The following is a 23,603-nucleotide window of genomic DNA, read 5'->3' as shown; positions in this document are numbered from 1 at the left end:
CAACAAGTACAGTTAGTTTTAATTTTCGAAAAATTAAAAATCCAAAAAGATTTTCGTTTGTTTTTGTTTTGTCATTTAATTTTCGAAAAATTTAAAAATCCAAAAAGATTTTCGTTTGTTTTTGTTTTGTCATTTAATTTTCGAAAAATTTGAAAATTCAAAAAGATTTTCGTTTGTTTTTGTTTTGTCATTTAATTTTCGAAAAATTAAAAATCCAAAAAGATTTTGTTTTGTTTTTGTTCTGTCTCTATTTTCGAAAAATCAAAACAACAAAAATATTGTGTTTCTTATTTCTTTTTAGTACTTTGTTGCAAATATTCATGATGATACACAGTGGATTATGCTTGCAGTTCTAGGGTCAGGTACATTTTTCGTACGAATCGATAAATTTTTCAATATTTTGAACTAGTTAAGTTGTCCCTAGAAGCATGCTGCTGCATGTTGTCCAAAGCCTCCAATGACTCAATATGTGTGAACGAAAGCCTTAATGAAATTATTCATACGAAAATTTCTTCACAATAAGGCTTATATTCATATTAGTCTCCTAAGCTACCTGACTCTTCTCAAAATGAGTTAAGAGTTTACTGTTTTGTCCAAATATAACAGAGGTACCTTTCGTGTCTTACATCAATCTTTTTCACCTATAAAGTTCTTACACGATCACACACGAAGACATATGTCCGAGAGGTCTCTGATCAAACCCATCGAGACTTAGATATATCAAAAATATGTGTTTATGATCTGACATCATGAGACCGTGATGAAAGTGAAACCCAATTTTCTAAACTTTTAAGGAATTGACGGGGAACTGTGTTCCAGATTTTCACGAAACATTTGGTTCAGTACCAAAATTTGAAACTTCAAATCATATTCATTTTGTATGAGTGGTATTGATCAAACATTCTAAACCCATGATGTTTGTTACCCAACAAGATCCAGCACAAATTTTTTCTTGAATATGATTTTCGTGTGAGTTTCATTCGAACTTCAATGTCACTTAAAATTTATCAAAACAAACTTGTCTCTGACTACACAGGTCAAACAAGTAATTTTTGTTAGAATTTATCACCTTATGTTTAGGATGACATGTAACGAAATTTTTTAACTACCCACGAAGCATTATAAAAGAAGCCCTTCGATACTTATTTACAAGTATTCGATTGTATTTCACGGGAACCTACACAAGCTGTTGATCATTTCTCTTAATGATTAATGAAGCAATCTTTGCCCGGGATTTTATCTGCCTTTGTGTCAAATTAATATTTTGACATCACAGTATCCCAAATTTTTCTTATCTTTGTTTCTCGTCTAAATTCTTTGGAACACTGCACTCACGAAATCCTTGAGGTTCTGAGTAATACCGACTCAGGCTGATGATTTCAAACATCTGGCATATGACTTCGCTTTTCATCCCAAAAGTGAAAGAGCCTTGCTTCCATACGAAGGGTTCTGACGGTTACAATCTTCTTGGGGATAACAATACAGGCTGTTTTTTTAATGACGTATGGTATTTTGTCTGGATTTGAAGGTGATGTGACAGCTACTTTTTGACGCATGGCCACTTTTACGCAGTAATGGTCCGATTTTCAAGGTGCCACGTCAGATCTCATTAAATATACATCCCGCTTCAAATTCAAACTTCAGGGTTACATATAAAAAGGAATTCAAGGGTTCCTTATCAGTTTACGCGATCAAAAAGAAAAATTCCCAAGTTCTCTGATCTTCAAAGTTTTCAAACCCTAACAATGGCGACTTCTGTTCATGTTGATGCTGATCCTTCTCATACCACCGATGATCTCTCTTCATTACCAATTATGAAGATTCAAGCAACTAACTATTACTTGGAGGGTGATGTCTCTAAATACCCGGAAGAATTGAAGATGTTAATCGTTGCCTTGAAGAGCTCTGTTTTGTCTAAGGCGATGTTCTGTTCGTTCTCAGTTCCAATGTCGTGGCTTTCTCAACCAGGATCAACCGCTACTTACAACAAAGCTTCTGATACCATTACTTTCCATCTGGTGAATGACAAAAAGGTCAGATTATCAAAGAAACTCTTTTGCCAAATTCTTGAAATTCCGAATTCACCTCCGTATGTTGCTTTCACATTCCCTCAAATCGTTCATATGTTTAATGAGATGGGATATCAGCCTCAACTATCCAAGATTAGTGATTTTAAGAAATCTGGTCTTCCAAGTATCTGGAATTTCTTATTTGGTATTTTTCTGAGATGTTTAACTGGGAGAACAATTGGTCTTGATAAAGGAAGAATGGAGGTATATGCCATGGTTGTTGGGCTATACTATGATCTTCAAGTGGATTATTCTACACAATTGTTGAAGGAATTCCAAAAGAGTGTAGAACACACGAATGCTCTTCATGGTATTTCTTGTGCATGATACTGGAGCTTGATTTTGCAATATTTTTACAACAAGGAAGGGATTTTGGTACCCAATGATGAGGAAAAGGTTGTTTTTCAATCGTACCACTATCCGAAGGATCTCACAGATAGTGCTGAGGATTTTCCATCTGTTGCTCGTATTCCTGATGCAATGCTCAAAAGAGTTGATCCTTCGAATTCTGTCTTAGTGGCATATTTGAAAACTATTGATTCTACTGTCGAGACTGGGATACTATTGGAAAGGGAAGACAAGAAATCCAAGCGGTCAAAGAAGAATGAAACTACTTCTTTTGAAAACAAAATCACAGAGTTGAAATCTTCGAAATCTCCAAAGAAGAAGCTTCTTACAGTTGAAGTGTCTGTTGCTGAGACACAATTGATTGAGCCTGTTGTTGAAGATACTCAAGAGCAAGTGATCATTCCTTCGAAGACAGGTATGTTTCGAAGAATCAAAATGAAGTCAACACATAAAAGCAAGTCTCCAACACATAAAGTGGTCCGAAAACCTCATGTCACTCATCAAGGTGTTTTAATTCGAGAAGTGTCAGCACCTGTTTCTCCATTATCCAAGAAACGAAGGGCTGAGGATATGGCCAAACATCTGTCAAAGAAGAAGAAGAAGAAGACACGAAAGCTTATGCTTTCTACTGAGTCTACAAAAGATGACGATGAAAGAATTCCTGAAACACCAGAAGTAACTCTTCACGCAGAAAGTTCAACTCCTAAGCAGACAATAGTCATACCACCCGAAGATTCGGTTGCCAAATTAGTTTCTGAGGAGGTACGAACTTCAGGCATCCCTGCAAACGTATCTGATACGGATGCAAATGTCAATATGGGTGAAGGAGATTCGAAGAAAGAAGATCAAGGTCATCCAACTTCTATAGCCTTCGAACATATTGTTTCTTTACCTCCACCAATTATTCCAATTACTTCAACCACTGATTCCCCTACATTCGAAAACATTATCAATCAACCCTTTACTTCTATTTTTTCTTCTCAATCCACTGATACACCCAAACCTAATTCAACCGTTCAAGAAACCGTTTTTATGGAGACAGAAACTGATAATGAGGGTTTTGGTGGTACGTTTGAGGAATTAGAGTTTCATGAAGAAGAAGAGGATTTTCCAGATCATATGCTGATGACAATGAAGCAGTTTAAAATTTTGAATCAGAAGTTGAATTCTATAATTCAATCTCAAGCTGATCTGGGGGGATATTTCGTCTGTTTCAAGTTTAGAGGTTGATACTTTGTTGAAAATGTTCGAAGCCAGAGTCGTAAGTAAAGTATCTGGGATGATTAAAGACTCCGAATCACGAATTTTGGAGAAGGTTGATCATAGTGATCAAAACAATGAACTACGAATCAATTCTCAAACTTCGAAGTTTGTCGGAGATATGAAAGAATTAAAGAATGTAACAAAGGAAAGGCATGTTCTCTTTGTTCAAGACGTAAAGAAAGTCAGGGAGGATGTCAATTTGCAGATTCGTGAACTTCGCGAAGATATGCAAAAAGAGATTGCAAATGTTCAACAAGACAATGCATCTCTGAATCAGAAGATTGATATTATTTGTGACGCTGTCACAAAATTTGTCAAATTGTATGAAAGTTTGAGTCCTCAACTTTCAACAATAGAACGTACCAACTTTTTGGAAGTGATTACTTTGTTAAAGGAATTAAAAGAACTATCTGTCCAGCCGGTTTCTTCTTCCCTGATTACTCCTGAATTTTTATCTCAAAAGTTCCTACAATTCGAAGCAATTCTCAACAAGCAACTTGCTCCTTTCTCTCACATATCAAGCCTTCTTCCAACCACAAATGCCCCACCTGTTTTCACAGGGGTGCAAGGGGGAGAAAGAAAAACTGGTGATTCGAAGGCTAGTGGTGATGATGCGAAGGTTGTAGGAAAGTTGTTTTCTTCAAAGATCCCAATAACAAAGCCAGTTATAGCATCTGATGGGCCGGTTACTTCAACAGTCGTAACAACTATGCCAATTACAAGACCAATTTCGAAAGGAATTGTGATTGGTAAACCTACTAATACTGTTGGGATTAGTTCGAAAAAAAGGAGGTGAAAGATGATTCAGTCTTGAAAGATAAAGGGAAAACAATAGTGGTGGAAAAATCGAAAGAAGAAAGGAAAGCCGAAGCAGAAGCTGAAATTGAAAAGCTAAGGTTGATTCAAAGCATAATGACTCAGCGTGCAAGTGATCCGAAGGGCATGGACAAAGGTGATCCGTCCAAACACTACAATTATGAAACAATTGAGGCCAAGGTAGCTTTTAATCATATGTATTCGTTTGAGAAGAACCCAAAACAAAGTTATATGGTTACGAATACTGATTCAAGTCAGCTGGACTTTCCAATAAATGAAATGATGTTCATCATGCCTCAATTTAAAGCAGAAGGAAATTTCAAAGAAAAGGATGATGGTACACACATGAAAATTAGATTTCATGTTGTTCTTGCAAAAGCCCGTGAGGAAGTTTGGTCATTGATAAAGATCAAGAAAGTAATCAGTATGAAAAAGGATTGGTGTTCGAAAACACAGTCCAAAATATCAAGTATGTGGTTGCTAGGGAAAATGGAAATATTTGCGAATTTACAATTGCAGATTTTCCATTAATGAACTTGTATGATCTTATACAAGTTGCATTGATTCTGAAAGACAAATCGTTTTCATATCTTTAAAACACTAAACCTGATGAATTTAAGCTTGGGGTTGCTCACATCAAGATTTTCATCGAAAATTATTATGAGTGCTTGGCCCTAACAGATGTGGAGTTAGCTACAGCTAAAGGTATGGAAATAAAAGCTCCAATGGCTCCTACGAAGACTCAAGTAGAATTGAAAAACTATGTTGATGGTGAAATCTGCTTGAAGCCTTTTGGGATGGTCTTCGCAGGAAAAGACAAGGCTGGAAAAGCAAAACGTTTCTTATTCCAGGCATGCGAAGTGGAAAGATATTCAACGTCTCAATATACGAACTTAATTGTTCGTATGAATCATTTTAAGAAGAACAATGAAGGAGATAAGAAAGAGCTAAAGAATATTATTTCCTGGTACACGGAAATTCGAAGAGTGATGCTGTATTCCATCCAGCTTCTTACAAATTAAGAAGTTCGACTATGATTCCAAAGGGGGAGATTGTAAGGGTCAAAATGTTGTAATTAGTCGAAATGTATTTTGCACTCTTCGAATGTTTTGTAATCTATTTTACTAAGGAGCTTTTATTCGAAGCTTAAGTGTCTATGCCTTAGTATATTTTTTGTACGCTTTCTGTCCCCTATAAATAGGTACTAGAGTTAGATAAGAGTTTTTACAGACCTGTCTTTGTACTCTGTAAACATTCGAAAGCGTAATAGAGCTGAAACAAGATCATATTTACATCCGGTGTTCAATTTCGCATTCTTACTTGATTTTATACTCTAATTCATTTTATACTCGATTCTTTGATTCATCACATAGCACATACATATCATATAACAGCATACATCACATACTCATCATAGCACATAAGACCGTCCGGTCACACATAATTACCACTCTAGGTAAAGTATAGTGAGAAGACTCACCTCACATGATGTCTAGTAAACCTTCTGGCTTGATAATATCGAGCCTCCGCCTAACACATAAGGCAAACATTTCTAATTAATACTTCCTCTTGTCCTCATCTCTAATGAATGGGTAGAAGACCATTCTACCCTTCCTGACCTCTCTTGATTCAGCATGACCAAAACCCTAAGGTCAACTGAAATCAACCGTAGTCAATGGTCAAACTTTGACCAGACTCATCGAGTGCACTCGCGTGACTCGACGAGTCCATGCGTGTCCTCTGAATCTTTATAAAGCCTCACTCAACTCGTCGAGTTGACCTTTCACTGGACGGGTTACCACTGGACACGAATCGCGGGGCAACCCGACTCGACTCGACGAGCTCCTTCCATGGCAATACTCATATGACCTTCTGAGGTTAGATATGTTTCTCTAACCTATAGATCTGACTTCCCAATGCTCAATAATCACGTAAAGGTCCAATCTTTGCACTCATGCAACACACATAAGGCTTCTTTTGGTGAAATAGCTTCTAAAATGGCAACCTAGGCTCATATCTCCAAAGGAACAGCATAAATCAGAATGGTTGGGACTCCACCTCTTAAGGTCCAGATCTAAGACTTTTTCCACATTGGGACCTCATATGCATCATATACTATCCAAGAAAGGGTAAAGAAAACCCTAGATTCAAGGATTCTACACAAAACAAAAGGAATGGGCGAAATACTACCTCAGAATGGAGATCCTTTCTTGGATGTCTCATAATAACAACCTCCTTTGGTCCTTCTAGCTGAATCCCTTCACTTCCTTTGCAAAATCACACCAAAATTACTTGATTTCATCACAATAACTCTCCCTTGGCTCCAATGGCGATTTAGGGTTCTCACAGGAGATATGAGGCGCATCCAAGGTCATAAGTTCCTTTAAATAGGCTCCAACCCCGGAACTTAGGGTTTTCTCTGCCCAGTACCTACTCGGCGAGTCCATACTTAGACTCGTCGAGTCCGCTCATTAAATCCACGTGATCAACACGACGTGACTCGGTGAGTCAGACTTACGACTCGTCGAGTCCCTCCTAAATCCTCAAAATCGAAACACGAACTATCATACCCGAAATTCCGGTTGTTACAGTGGTGCAAATGTGTTTTCGTCTTATATATGACTAGCGGTGTTGGGGCTGATGGATAATGGTTGTGGGTGATTGGTGCAAATGTGTTTTCGTCTTTTATATATATATATATATATATATATATATATATATATATATATATATATATATATATATATATAGGCATGATGCAACATGTGTGTTGTGTGGTGGTGATTGATTCATGATGGTGATTGAAGATGATGGTGATTGGTGATATCACCGATAGTGGCGATGTTGACGGTGGTGTTGGGGCTGATGGTAATGGTCTGTTGGTGTTATCACCAATGTTACCAAAACCCTAAATACCCGTGGTGTTACTTTTACCCTCCTAAAGACCAAAGGTGTTACTTTTCCCAAAATAAGGACCACACGGACCAAGACTGTATTTCACTCTTCAATTTTTTTTTTTTGTTTAAATTCCAATAGATATCCTTTAATGAAAGGAAAAGGGAAGAAAGAAAGCTCAAAAAAAACAAAAGATTTAATAAAAAGAAAACGGCAGAAAGAAAACTCAAACAAACAAAAGATATTAACGATTTATTTGAAAACACACGTCATTAAGTAGGCTCTACAAGTAAAAGAGGGTTACTCTTATATTAAGTACTTATAATTATAATTATATTACTATATTATTCAATCAAGTATTCTAAAACCAAACAAAATGATACCGTTAACAAGCCGATCTTTGTGAAACCGATGTTCTGAAACCCATGAGTACAGTGACTACTAGACTATTAAAACACAGCAAGACCTGATTAAGATTTGGTTAATTAATCCCAGTCTCTACTACATACACCATTTAACCTAATTAACATCTTGATATTAATTAAATCTACCTTCCTTTATATTTATACTACCATATATCTATACCTTAATGCATACATATAGCATATTCAACGACGATCAAACTCTGGTCCCTTTGATGACACCTTCTTCCGCATGATGCCCTCCAACTCCATAGTCGCCGTCACGGTAGCCTGGTCCATACCTGCTGCTGTACAAACCGGCATGCAGCAACATTACATACAACAGCTCCGTGAATGCCAAGATTATAATGAATGCTTCCACCATCTTTAACCTCCACCCTCTGTGTCCTCCTACGTTTATCTCCTTGCATGCCAACCTGTAATTCAACTCTCAATTACCTAATTCAATAATCACCTGTTACCATTAACTTACTTGCATGTGAAACCAAAAATATTACCCGAAAGCAAGAGCAGTGACGGCCCACGCAACCAGAGAAGATGATCCAGCGGCGGCAAGGCTGTCGTTCCTCCATACCCTAAGGTGGTTGCCACCTGCGAATTTTGAGACTATTCCAAGAACAGAAGCTAGAATGGCAAACTCCAAGAAGAACTCTGTTGCTCCATTTCCTCCAAAACCTGCAATAGAAAAGGTCAGATATTGCAACAGTACGCATCAGGTAGCTGCGGGCAGATAGATAACTTACTAGGATGGTAGGACTGGCCATTGATGAACCTGTTAAGACACCAACTAGCAAATCCCAAGGTGATAAAGTACATAACAAGGTTCAGGAACAGCAATGGTGCAGCAATGCTTCGTCCCACTGTTTCCGCCATTTTAGATCAATCAAAAAGCTTGACAAATCCAAATCCAAATCCAAATATAGTAATAGAGTAAAGCGGAGAATATATTTAATGAGAAGGTGAACGTCGCCGATATATATACAAGGATGATAGTTGGCAGGTGGCATGATACGTGTCAACGGTAGTATATGCTTGATGTTACGTAGGACACGTGGTGAACTAGTGGATTGACCACATTGACCACATACTAGTGTTTCATGTTTGCCATTAAGATTGAGCAACCCGCCTACCCACTTGCTTATCGCCTATACGGTTCTGGCTGTTTCCTAATGTTAATCTCATGTAGAAAAAAATCGTGCTCTTTAATACAAAAAATATATAAGACCAGTTTGGTCATATTTTACAATTTCTTTTTCCTTTTGTGTCGCCTAATTTTCCTTTTGTTTTTCACAACTTAGGAACTTCATTTCCTATCAAATTATTTTATTTTGTTTTAAGTTGATAGACGTTTTCAGCGATAGTTTGTATCTTTTTATTTTGAAAAATAATTGTTTTTATTTTTTATTTTTTAAAATATCATTTTGACTTTCCGGATTTTAACATGGAATTCTACTTTGAAAAATGATTTTTTTTCTTTTATTTCTTCACTTTTTAAAATGTCATTTTAATCATTTTTATTTTTAACTAGATAATCTACACCCCTCTATTTCGTATAATTACCATGGTTCTAAAAAAAATCGTCATAGCACTCCATGACTTCAAGGCTTGTATTTGTTGTCAAACTTTAATAAAATGTGGTCTTAAATTATATATATATATATATATATATATATATATATATATATATATATATATATATATATATATATATATATATATAGGGCTAGGTTATAATGTGGATGGACAATTATTATGCAGACGTGTGAACAACGCTATTATATGAGAATTACTAAGAGAATATGTTGTTTAGTCATTCGAATACGTTCAACCTTACAAAAATATCTTCATTTTCATTCATTCTCACTAATTCTTATTTATTTTTGTTCTCATACATCGTTTTTCACTCATTTTCATTCTGACAGAATACGACTCAATAAACATTCTTACAGAATGAGAATAATAATAATAATTCTATAATAACCTTATACACGATTTAATTTGTGAGAATGTGTGATAATGACAATAATTATGTAAGATTGGACGTATTCATATTATCAAACAACATATTTTCTTTGTCATTTTCACAGAATAGCATTGTTCATACGTCCGCACAATAGATGTCAATCCACATTTGAACCTAGCTCTCTCTCTCTCTCTATATATATATATATATATATATATATATATATATATATATATATATATATATATATATATATATATATATATATATATAAAATAGTAGAAAATATATATTAAATTATTAATTATCTATAAAATTATTGCTTTAAGTTATGTCTTTCATACGACGTGGCTCGTCACGACTCGAAAAAACCTAAGACTTGACATTGCTGCCAAATCATGCCAACATTATTTAGAACCTTGATAATTACATTTTTCACATATATTCTTTTTTAATGTCATTTTGACTCCTTCAACTTCGAGTTTGTACATTATCACTTTCACCCTCTCCCCCCATTTTCTAAACTTTGGTTCTTATTTTTTGTTGTATAACAGAATTTGATTTTTTCTAATATGTTTCGTTTGTTAACTTAAAAAAACTAAATTTCTACGTGCTTATTTTTATGTATATGTCATATATTCGACGTCATCAACGTTTTGACGACAAATTTGAACTTTTTTTCGTTAATTTAAAAAAAAAAATATGTAAGTGTCTATATTAATTCGAGTTTGTCTACGCCTCGCCGCTTAAAAACAGAAACTACATTTTTGTCGATTTTCGACATGTAGTAACTTACTTTCTACTACTTAAATTCTTTATTGTGGTCGCAACGCGCTGCGGGTAACATCGTAGCTATAATTTAACTAGTAAAAAAACTAATAAAAAATATAATTAAACACAAAGTTAATAAAAATAGAAATATTTTATTACTTGAAAATAATTATTACAAAATAAATATAAAGAATCAACACTAAAATATAACAGTAATTAATATATTACATCACACCGAATTTTCTTCCGAAATTTCGTCTGAATCCTCGACGAACAAATATGAATCTTCATATGTATCATCAAACAGATCATCGTGCTTATACTCGATCAAAATCTATATGTTAGCCATGTAAGTATGTTGCACAAATCAACACGAAAGGGCATGATGGATATCACGATCACGTACTTCCCTTCCGTTTGCTCTATATTGTGGCATACCAACAACTACTCCTTCAAAGGCTGAAAAAATTTAGTTTTCATTCTAGTAGCATATCACTTTTCGTTCATTCTTCTAAAATTATATATAATATGATGCACATATACATTATGTTTTGCAACCTTAGGAATCATATGAATGATAGTGCTGCGAGTTTGAGTATGTGCCAACACCACTTAATGACACTAAATACTTGTTTCACATCATTCCTGCCTGCTTCTTGGCAATTGTAACACACCCAAAAAAAACTAAGAAAAATCTTCATTTTTAAAATACTAAAAACCATTCCATAAACATCGTAAGTCAAATATTCCAACCATGAGTTCATAGATTTTATAAAAACATCATACCAATCCTAAAATCATACGGTGCAGAAACAATTGATGGATGCAGTGTAATCAAGTTGGGTCTTCCCCCTTGTTACTAGAAGTACATGAAACAATATAACTTTAAACAGTAAGCTCAAAGCTTAGTAAGTTCCTCAAAAAACCATATACCAATATGGGTCTGGCCCATAATACATAACGGGCCCCATCCAACATACATAACGGGCCCCGCCCAACATACATAACACTCCACAACATACATAACGGGTCTCGCCCAACATACATGTAAGAGTCAGAAAGACAATCTAGCATTCTTTATGTGACAACCAGGAAATTTTGATCAAGCAAGGTACCTCTATAGATGGTATAAAACCACATCACAATCTTGTTGTAATAAACATTTGAAAATTTAATGTGATAAATCAAAAATTTCTAGAAATTTCAATTTGCATGGAGGATGTTTTAAATTTGCATCAAGGAGTTAAAAATCCCAATTTGTAGTTGAAACACTCAAGCGTGGGTTGAGAAGACTCGCAACCGAGAACCCCCTCCCTCGGAACGAAAACCCATGCGAGGCAGCAAGGCTGGACCGAAAACTCCCTGTTCTCGGCCACCCTAGGACCGAAGTCCCTCCTGATCTTGGTGGCTTCAAAACCCGAGAACCTCTCCTCGGTTTAAGAATCACGGATGGGTGGGGAGACCGCGGTTTGACCAAATGACTTGACATCTTACCTTTACACTCCTTTACCCAACATATCCCCATGCAAAGCACACAATTAACAACAAACAACTTTACATTCTTTTACCCTTCATACCTCTATGAAAAACATGCAAGTAACCACCATACTTCCATGTTGAACATACAAGTACCCCCCAGGTCTCCATGTGAGGCATATAATTAACCAACGAATAACTAGGAAGGAATCTCCTCCCTCCTATATAAATCTCGGCCAAGAGTGGGTTCTTCCCACTCTTACCACCTTCTTGTTACTTCAACTCCTTCCTTCTCTCTAGAACAAGTCCGATTTCTCCTAAGAATCACCTTCTCCAAGCTGGTCCTACGGTTTTTGGTAAGAAATTTCATGAACCTCTCGTGTTTTTATGCAATTTTATGTTAGTTTCATCATTTTTACACACATTATTATGTGTTAAACCATAGAATACTAATATTTCCAAGAAGATCATCAACACCATTCAAGTTTTAGGCTCGGAATCTTCATCTTCATCTCTTTCACTACTAGAAACATGGGCTTTAGAGACGGACGAATTCGTCGCTATTCCGTCGCTAAATGTTGTTTGCGATGGATTAGCGACAGATACAGTCCATAGATAATTAAAATGTGGCTAATGACCGAGCGAGTGTTTTAGCGACGGATCGATTTTCCCTTGTGACAAATTTGGCGACATAATATCCATCGCTAAATGGTCACTCAATACATTTAGTCAGGACATTGGCGACAAAATTTCCGTTGCTTTTCTGTCGCAAATTTCCTTTTTTTTCCGTAGCTAATCCCGTGCAAAATTTATACATTAATTTTTCTTTTTTCCGTTGCTGATCCGTCGCAAACTATAAACATGATTTATTTCCGTAGCTAATCCCTCGCAAATTCATACATTAATTTTTTTTCCGTGATTGATCCGTCGCAAACTTTAGACATGAATTTTTTTCCGTAGCTAACCCCTCGCAAAATTCATACATTATTTTTTTCCCTCACTGGTGCATCGAAAACATGTAATATCATGTGTTTTTTATTATGATTCTAAAACAAAAAATCATCAAACTATTATACAAAAAAAAACATCAAATAATGATACAACCAACCATTACAATACCAAAACTATCAAAGGTTACCAAACTATCATTCAAAAAAACATCCAAAAACAAAACTGTCCACATAACATCAAACTCCCAACATTTGAGAACATTTTAATAGCAAGAAATCCAAAGTATGCAAAAGAGGTACAAACAGAAAAAAGTTTAACCTTCAAAATAAGCATCAGGAAATGAGTTTTCACAAAACATAACTTCAAAATAACATTTTAGTTGCTCTCTTCATCTCATGTTCATCCAATCATCTTTGGTTCTCATTCCTATAAAACATTATTCAAAACAATCAAAAACATCAAATACAAAAGGTTACCAAGTCATTGAAAAACATCAAATACCAATGGTTAACATCATATTACCTCTAATTTTCAATTTCCCATCATTTTTTGCAAGGCTGCATACATCTTCTCCATTGCTTCATATTTTGCATCAATTTGTTGTTGTTTGGCACCTATTCCTGCATCTTTAGCATCTATTTCCTCACATATTTGTTGATGTTTAGCGTCCATTTCTGCAGCTTTAGCATCCATTTACCCAGGCATCTCGTTTCATACACGTTCATAGAGAACCTAAAGTACAATGCCATGATAGGGAACTCTGTAAGTACAATGCCATGATATTAAACTTTGTAAGTACAATGCCATGATAGGAAATTTTTATAAAGTAAAAAATTAAACGAACCTCTTGGGATGTTATTGTTCTAGATGTTCCTTCCAAAAAGCCTACTGGATCAGACACAGATCCGAATCCATATATTCTTCCTTTCTTGACTCCTCCGGAAACATCACACCATGTTTCATTATCTAAGCCTCCTATTATAACAAAAAAAACATGAAAAAACAGAAACATGAAAGAAGGAATGGAATGGTTCATTCCATTCCATTAAAATCATAATCGAGGAATGGGATGAACCACTTCATAAGCCTCCTATTAATTAATACTCAAACTTTGGTATTTGTTTTTATAATTAATCAATGATAAACCATTTTTAGTCTTATCGAATCAAACCTTGCATAAAGTTGATTACTACTTACAAAATAATTAATTACAACTAGGCAGAGGATCAAACATTTAGAGATAATAATTTGTTCGTTTTCTTTTGTAAGTTGATTACTACTTACAAAACATTAGTTTTCTATCAATTTGTTGCTTTAACCAAGTGATTAACCCGAGTAGTAGGAAGTTTTGTTTCCTACAAAAGAATTGAAAATACCTGAACTTTAGCTGCCTTTGGTGTAATGTACTCTTGAGTAGACTGTTTAGTGTGCAACATTGCATCAAGTTCAACTCCTGTAGGAGGGCGTTTAAACATTGCTTGCTACAAAATCCGTTAGTAATACATTAAAAAAAACAAAAAATCAATAGTCTAAGTGGAAACTAAGGTGAGATGCAAACATCTTACCATTCTTTTCTTATGTTGAAGAATAGATATAGAACCCCCAATATGTTTGGAAATAGAGCCATCTTCTAATTTATTTAAGTTTTTTTCCAAATATATAACTACTATTCAGAACTTAGATAATGACAAGAGCTGCTATTACTTCATACTTTGGAATAAACAAGAGCTGGAAGGGAGAGAAAGTAATCAAATAAATTCTAAGTGATAGACATATAGCAAAGAATAAGATAGAGCTTCAATATGCTTACACAAGTGACTATGCTATATAATCTATTAATAAAAAAATTAACATTTCAAAGTATATTCATTGTGCTTATTGTATTGTAGAGGTAAATGTCGGAGATGGATAATATGTATTCTTCTAATTTTAGTTATTTGTCATATGACCATCTTAATCGTGCATATAGATTGGGTATAGATACTAAATGTTGTAATAAACCTTCACAATTACAACCAAGCCATGTTTTTTTTTTTCCTAAATGTTGTGTGTGTAAATGGTGTTTAGAAATTTCATATTCTATCTCCAAATATGTGCATTTGAATATACTATTATCGAAGAAGCATTTGTCCTCCGAAGATGAAGACATTAAGCGTTTTCTAATGTGGAAGTTGTGTGATTACAGTTTTGTGTATGTTTGTTTCCGGTTTATTTTTAATTAATTAATTTTGTATTTCCAAAGATGAAGACAAAAAAGGTTGGTTGTATGACCCGTACATTTAGTCGGATATTTCTTTATAAAATTAAACTTTTAGTTTAATATATAATAATATCTATATACATTATTAATTTTGGTATAACTTATTAGTTTTGGTTTGACCAAAAATATATTACAAAACTTTATCATTGTGGTTTATTAAAAAATATATATAAATGTAGGCAAAATGATAATTTTACCAGGATTGGATATGCTCTAATAAAAAACGGTAAGGCAAAAATGTGGTTTATCAAAAAGAAATTTTGTTGCTAGATCATGGCAAAATGACCATCTTATCCCCCCTTAGGCCCTTATCAAATTTATATTAAAAATACAAAATTTAGGGCAAATTTGTCATTTTACCATATAATTCCAAAACAAAATGAAACCATGGGGAGATTAAAACAAAAAAAAATCGCAGAGGGGCCAAATTTAAAGCAAAATGAATCCATATGGATATAAAAAACACACAAAATTCTTTTAGGGACCAAATCTGAAAAACAATATAGCACAAGGACCAAATTTGTAATTTACTAGTTAATAAATCAATCTACGAGAGAATATATTAATAATTTTATGAACCTTGTAAACTTCTACATGGACAGTGAGCAACAACGATTCAACCAAGGATACATGATTGTGTAGAATAGGGAAAATACTTAAAAGTCAAACACAATAAAAAAGCTAAAAAAAGACTTTTGAAAAAGTCACTTGAAATGTTAAAAGATGGTTTGTGGTTGCAGGTGTGTTTCGATTTTTTTAATTATCTTTTCCAGGTTTTAAACTATTGTTATATCATGTTTTTCAACAAAAAGAACTATGTGAATCTTTCTGAAATCATGTTATCAAAACAGAGCAAAGATCCATGCATTGGTGTCCAGGGGTAAAACGGTCAGAAAAGAGAAAAGAAAACAAAATAACATCCAATGCATTTCAATTTTGATCAGAATGAAAAATATTAAGTATCATTTTTTTGTTTTTTTTTTCTGTGGTATAGTGGAAATTACAGGTTCAGTCCAGTTTTGGATTTTGTTACATGGTTCATACTTGTGATTTCATTTTGTTAAACACCTTTCAAATGACTATTTTGCCCTCATTTTAAGTTCTGATATCTAAAGTTGTTAGTTGGAGGGTACCAAAACCACAACAAAATGAAACCCAAGAATGACCCATGTCAGAGATCTGAAGTTGGATTGAATCTGTAGTTTTCATATACCACAGGGGTCATTTTAGTAATTCACTCAATTCTTTACATGCAAAACTGTACTAAAGTTTAAAACAGTGAATTGTCTATAAAGAGTGCTTAACATGGTCCATAGTAAACACTTTCATTTTTTACTGTTAAAGAAAAGAAAACAAAATTCCAATGTGGATATTCAAATATAATATTCAATTCTCTAAAATAGGTCTAACAATTTTGCCTTTTCTAATAGGAAATAACTTTTTGGGGAAATAAATAAAATAAAAATAATTAAATAATAATTTATAATGAGTTTTAAAGATATTGTTGTTAAATAATCAAAAGAGAATAAACAAAAAAGACCTTAGGTGAAAAATATATGAATAGGAACAAAACAGGCTGCAACTAAAACAAAACACTCCATGAAGATGAACTAAGTGATAAACATAACACTTCCCTTCAATCTGAAGTCAAACACAGTAAATGAAACTAAAAAAAGACAATGAAAATGAATGTCCCGAATGTGCCCCTATGTACAGATCTGATTCTTGGAACAAAATTCCAAGAATCAACATCAGAGTTTCAATCAAGTTAAGAATTCAAAAGATGGATTCCAAATGGAATGTGAAACTTGCTGTTAAGAAAACAGTTTTGGGCTTAGATCTTGAAAATTGCAGGTATACTTAGGAAGGAATGGAATTGTTCATTCCATTCATTCTATACATTCCATTGGAATGAGCGATTCCATCCAACCAACAAGTCTCATAGTTTCATGTTTTTATTAAGACTTACTTTTTTTTTCTGAAATTACTTATTTTGAACATATATGCACACCCAATAAATGGGCAAGAATGTCCAATTGTGATTGGAGGAGATTACATCACAACAGAATCAGGAATTGGACTTGTCCATACTGCCCCTGGATATGGACAAGATGATTATATAACAGGATTAAAATACAATTTGCCAATAATATCCCTAGTAGATGATGTGTTAGGAGATGTGAATGCTGCTGTAATTGATCACTTGGATCAACTTTCATAAATTGTCATGGTGGAACCTTACATTAAGTCATAAAGACACCATTGAAATGGTTTAATATAAATTTATAGTTAATTACTTAAATGCCATTGTGTTCGTGATATTATAGCATAAGTATCCTTATGATTGGAGGACAAAAAATCCCACAATTTTTAGGGCAACTGCACAATGGTTTGCATCTGTGGAAGGATTCAGATAGGCTGCTATGGATGCCATTAGTCAAGTAGTATGGACTCCATCTCAGGTACATAAGATAACATATAGACTAAAACTAAATTACTAAAATGGTTCCCGTTTTTTCTGGTTCTTACATTTTTAGTCCAAAATCCAATGCTTTTCCAAAATTGGTCCTTATTTCAATGTTTCATATCAATTTTGGAAAATGGATTATTAGCAAAACTAGTAAAAAGGAATCTTTTTACTAGTTTCTGAGCAATGTTTTGTTTGTTTGTTTGATCTTTTTTTTCCTTTTCATTTTGGAACTCGGAATGAGTGATTTTGGAGGTGATACACGAATTTGTTTTCACTTTTCAAGATTTTGAAGAGTTGTTTTTGTAACATTTGAAAGGTTTTGGTGTTGGTTTAATTATGAACTTATATGAGGTTGTCTTAACTCTTATGTATGTTTGTGACATTTATTTGTTATTCGATTTGCCACATCAGCATTAGTTGGATGATATGTACTCAAAAAGATGTTAGATGTAGACATGGGGTGAACTTATGATCTTTCCTAGTTTTAAACTATTGTTATCATGTTTTTCAACAAAAGGAACCAGGGGCAAAACAGAGCAAAGATCCATGCATTGGTGCCCAGGGGTAAAACGGTCAGAAAAGAGAAAAGCAAACCAGGGGTAAACAAAATAACATCCAATGCATTTCAATTTTGATCAGAATGAAAAATAGTAGTTAACTTTTTTTTCTTATCACAAGGTTAAGAGCCTTGTAGGAAGTAAACTTAGAGTTAGTTGATATTGTTACTTTGGTAACTTATATTTTTTATAATATTTTTACATGGCAAAACATGAAGTTGAGATTTGAATCGAAGATCAAACTGTTCACAAATACTTTTTAATCTAAGCTTTTCAAGTCTACAAGGAATTAGATGAACAATATTAACATTAACATACACTCTTACAAGTCTATCAAACCATACAAATGGAAATATTTGGTGGTTGTAAGATGATTATAACCTAGTATTTTTTTTAAACTATTTGAAATATCGAGTTTTTTCCACAAGTATCTCATATATGTTATTTTTTAGCATTATATATTTAAATGTCATTTTATATTTTTCATCTAGGTTATTAGTTAGTTTTTACCAAATGTTATTAAATTATTAACTATTAGCTAGTTTATATCAGACAAGTGCTAGTATTTCAACTAAAATCTAATTATTCAACTAGTCTACCAAACACATTCTTAGTCATAGGGAGTAAAAATATGTAAACGGTGACATATGTTGATTTTGATTTACTAAAGCATTATGTAAAAAACCTATTAGAAAAATACAAAAGCAGAAGACTAAATAGTCTTTGACAAATAGTTAGAAAGTCATATTGATGTAAAACAAACACCATATATGTTTTTTGTAGTTATAAGACTTATAAAAACAACTCCATGACCAAAAGGTACATTTCAATTTTAATCTTGTGAATTGATACCTCCTTATTGATAGAATAAGCATGCAGGAACTTATAAAACAATCAAACAACTAAAATATATAACAAATCTAACACCAAATAAATATTTGACCAAACTATTATAAAAATTAAGTGTAGAATGTGAAGAAGGGACGTGTAAGAGGACAAAAACAATAACACCTGATCCAGAAAGAAGAAAATAGAGTAGAACAGAGGCTCAACAGTTGCTTCTCTCTTCAACTCTAGGTAAAGCAGGACTGAAACTTCTTCACTCCCACCTCCTATTTAATAAATATGAAGAACTAAACATAATGTAAGGCACATAAAACATAAAAAAAAAGAAGCAAAACATTCTGATATACAAGGTTTGTTTATCAATCATTGACAATGTTTGACATTGAAATGTAAATAAATTATGATTTTCACCTTTCTTAGTGTACATTCCTTTACATTTGGCTAACATTTTGGGGGTCTTTATCAGATGGAAAATGGTGAGAACTCTTGAGCCCAACTGTGAACAGGGGAGAGTTTGAGCCAAACATTCAAGAGTTCATTGTCATCGGTGTGGTATTAATATAATGTAAACTGTTAGCTGATATGCAAGTTCTTTTTGTCGTTTGTATGTTTATTTTCTCTAGATATAAATGACAAGTCTGGAATACCCGATTCCGATGTGAATCAGAATTGGAAAACCGGAGAAGATGATGGTGGGACGGAATCCTAGGTTTTGTAGAATCAGCAATGTTGATGGTGATGTTACTCATGTGACTAGAATGGTAAAAAGGTCATCGAGACCAAAGGGTATTTTATATTTTTTATGTTCTTGGAGTGTTGTTTGCTATATTATATGTATTTTTAGGGGCATCTATCGAGTTACTAGCAAGATGCATATTGTGAAACAGTCATATGGTTTGGATGAAGGTGGAGAATCTGAAAAAGTTGTAATTCTAAATCATGGGGTGAAGTATGTAAATGTGAATAACAAAACACAAGTAGAACATTTGTTGATAAACAACCCTTGTATATCAGAATGTGTCACCTCCATGTTGCTTGAGATGCTAATTGATCTAGTAGTGACCATTACATCAGAAGAGCTTCTTGAACAATGACATAAGATTGTCTCCTCCAAGTTGATAACTTACTTTTTTGATTAAGCAGTTCATCCTACAACTATGAGATGGGTGATGACTCTTCTCCATTCAAACAATGATTGCCTATGAAACTGGTGTTGTTGGGCTTGTTGAAGAGCTTGTGGATGCATGTACAGAGATGGCAGAGATGACAGGAGAGCTTCAGGATGAAGCTTTGATGCACAAAACTTATGCTGCTAGGCTTATATATGACTAAAGCAACCAATCAAGCCCCAAATCAAGTTCTAATTCTAAGTATCTATTCTAATATAGACGCAATCGATATAAGAGGAACACCAACTGAAAAAGGGAAAAAAATGGAGAAATTAAACCCTAACATAATATATTGTGCAACCGAACCAAACCTAACCTAATATATGACTAAATCAAATAAAATCAAGAGATTTACCTGAATCGGAAGTTAACGAAGAATAATTTTAGATTTTAAGAATGTAGAGGCTGTCGGAATCGGAAGCTGCAATGGTCCATGGTGTCGTCATCTGTTTAAACGGAGAGGGTGAGATTAGGTTAAGCTGTAACTCGAGAGTGATGCGTGTTCAATTGGAGTGATTAAGCAGATTTGGGAGTGAAGGAAACTTACACAAACGTCGTGAAACTGGAATTGGATTGCGCCAATTTCAGCGAGAGATCGTCAATTAAAAAAACATATTGTGCGTATGCTCCATCGGCATTCTCTCGCTAAACACGTACCAGATGGCAAAAAGTCGATAATTTTTTTCCCTCGTTGAACCCTCGCCAAATCCCTTCGTTTTCCACCGATTACCGAGGAATAAGGGTGGGTCGATAAATACTTTGTGAGATCCGTAGCTGATCCCTAACTAAACCCTCTCTAATATGCTATATAATAAATAAATAACACAATCGTCTAAACCATCATAGATCTCTAGTAATTCCCACTCTATAAGCCTAAAATTTGCTACAAAATAAATCACTCTCTAAATCCGTAGCAGAAACTCAACTTTCTAGTAGTGTTTATCCACTAAGAAATCCACTCAAGGTGCGTTCATACCCCTTCATTTTCGAATTTTTCCAAGTTTTTAGGGGGGTAATACAAGTAAACAAATCTTATTTGAATGATCTAAAGGCTTTGCAAACTAAAAATACAAGTTATGTCACTAAAACATATCTAAGCTTAAAAATCAGCTTTTTATAGAAAATATGTGGTATGTTCACGAACTGTTTTGCCCTAATTAAACTTCATATATTTCAAAACTGTTCAATATGAAAATAGTTCAGGTCTATACCTTTTTAAGGACTACTCGCACGCGTTCAAACGATTTTTTCTACAATTTATGGTGATTTTTACAATACTGCCTATCATTTCAGAACATGTCCGGACGAGTCTGTAAAAATGAACGTTTTCGCTCTGGTTAGGAACCACTTAAGGTCAGGGAAAAATATTATATACAAATTAGACTTATTTTATAAGCTTTGAGAGTTTACGGATCCATATTTCAACTTACGATGATTTTTCTATAATGTTTTTAAAAACATGGACAGAAAAGTCAAAAAACTAGAAATTGTCTTCATCATGCTATATGTTTTTATACGTGTGTTTGGATGTAAGTTTATATGTTATAATCTTTTAAAACATCTAGACCTGATAACTTACATGTATTTATATATTTGATTATATAAGTGGACTTAACAAAACATTCATAATAAACTATAATGGGTATAGTTTATGAGTCACCAATACTACTTTATCTTTTTGGACGAACCATATAATTATTCAAAAGTATAATTATTTCATTTTACAAGAAAAATGAGTCATAGTTCCTGTGAATTTTTTGATGCTCTCGTGAGACACTCTCTTCACCGTACCTATCTAGTGTACACCTTAAGTCCTGTATTATAATCAGAGTCTCTTGGAGGGAGAGCGAGACCGTTGTGTATATACGGGATTGACAACCCCACACCTCAGCTGTTCGCTACAGTTAGACCGGCAAGTCTAGGGTGACAAAAGTCTACCGATTCCGACACCTGAAGAACGTTGTACATGGCACTAGTCATATTCAGCATGGTTATAATAACTCACATAGGGATCAACTACACTACTTGGTTTACGGGGTGACTTATAGTTCAATAGTTTTATAAAAACATAAAACTACATACCATTTTTAGCACAACATTACTTACACTTTTTGGTTTTAGGGTTTAAGACTACAATTCTTATTTAAGAAAATATTGGATTTTCTGGATACATACACTCTCACATTACAAGGAAAAGATACAAAGGAATATACATACATTTAGGTTTTTGAGGATAAGACCTACACTCGTTTTAAAGAAAATATCGGATTTTCTAGAAGTTTACAAAAATCATATTTTTTTCACGAAACAGCTACAGACCTTTCTCATTTCAAAATGCTTATGAACTCACCAACTTAATTGTTGACGCTTTTCAAAAGCACTTGTATTCTCAGGAAACCAGTAGACAGGTATTCAACCCTTCTTGAGGGTCGGCGTCGTCATTACATGTTTTCTGCTTTTCAGTTATCTGTATTCAACTTTTGAACAAACATAGATTTGTAAACAATGTAATACTTGAAATCTTAATGTATGAATGTTTGTGTTGCGATGTTTCATTTATATTCAACTGTTATGATACTATGCAATGACGTCCACCACCCTCGGACGTTTACGCCATTCCGGTTCGGGGGTGTGATAGATTGGTATCAGATCTGTTGAAAAATGTTTTTATATGTGATCATCACTGAAATAAGACGAATTGGTTTTATATTATCTAACAAATATTATCAGTTATTTCAGGTTGCGTGGATTCGTGCTTAATTATGAAATAGAAAAATATGCAAAAGACGAAATATGCAAAGACGGAAAAATAGACGCAATATTTGGTCGTTTGAAGACAAAACAAATCAAGACTAAAATTGTCAAGAATTTAAAAACCTCAAGGGTCAAAAATGGAAATTCAATTCACAATTGGATATATATATATATATATATATATATATATATATATATATATATATATATATATATATATATATATATATATATTATATTGTATATATATATGTATCTATATTGTATATTATATATATATATATATATATATATATATATATATATATATATATATATATATATATCTATATATATATTGGAAAGAAATCTTCACAAAAGCAAAAGTACCAAACATCATGTGTGCTTCCAACCTTTACAATCAATCACTTCATTACTTTTCCTTAAACAAACAAGAGTTGCTTGATTCCTTTGCATATATATAGATGCATGTTTATATGAGTTTTTGTGTGTGTTTTGTGTTTCCTTGTAATATATCTCCTATTACTCTCTCATCTCCAGAAGAATAAACACATAGCCAACCTCAAAATACTC

At 33.7% G+C, this 23,603-nt stretch overlaps 1 protein-coding gene across 1 annotated transcript; it reads right to left on the bottom strand.

Moving 5' to 3' along the window:
• Positions 1–7,808: 7,808 nt before the first annotated feature.
• Positions 7,809–8,723, bottom strand: LOC145121613 (membrane protein PM19L-like). Its single transcript, XM_079057331.1, has 3 exons — positions 8,557–8,723; positions 8,311–8,488; positions 7,809–8,229 (listed from the first exon to the last, which is right to left on the bottom strand). Exons 1-3 carry the CDS (start codon positions 8,684–8,686, stop codon positions 8,010–8,012), a joined length of 528 nt encoding a protein of 175 aa, XP_078913457.1. The 5' UTR covers positions 8,687–8,723; the 3' UTR covers positions 7,809–8,009.
• Positions 8,724–23,603: the final 14,880 nt, after the last annotated feature.

Source organism: Lactuca virosa, chromosome 6 (genome assembly GCF_052849685.1).
Source record: "Lactuca virosa cultivar CGN04683 chromosome 6, Lactuca_virosa_CGN04683_v6, whole genome shotgun sequence".
Lineage (NCBI taxonomy): Eukaryota > Viridiplantae > Streptophyta > Magnoliopsida > Asterales > Asteraceae > Lactuca > Lactuca virosa.
This window is presented reverse-complemented; position numbering and strand designations above follow the sequence as displayed.

Bases quoted from the DNA above. Each gene is read 5' to 3' on its own strand.
- LOC145121613 (XM_079057331.1), bottom strand. From the start codon at position 8,686: ATGGCGGAAACAGTGGGACGAAGCATTGCTGCACCATTGCTGTTCCTG. The intron at 8,489-8,556 runs GTAAGTTATCTA...TTTCTATTGCAG, and splicing joins TGGCCAGTCCTACCATCCTA to GTTTTGGAGGAAATGGAGCA. The intron at 8,230-8,310 runs GTAATATTTTTG...GTTGAATTACAG, and splicing joins GTCACTGCTCTTGCTTTCGG to GTTGGCATGCAAGGAGATAA.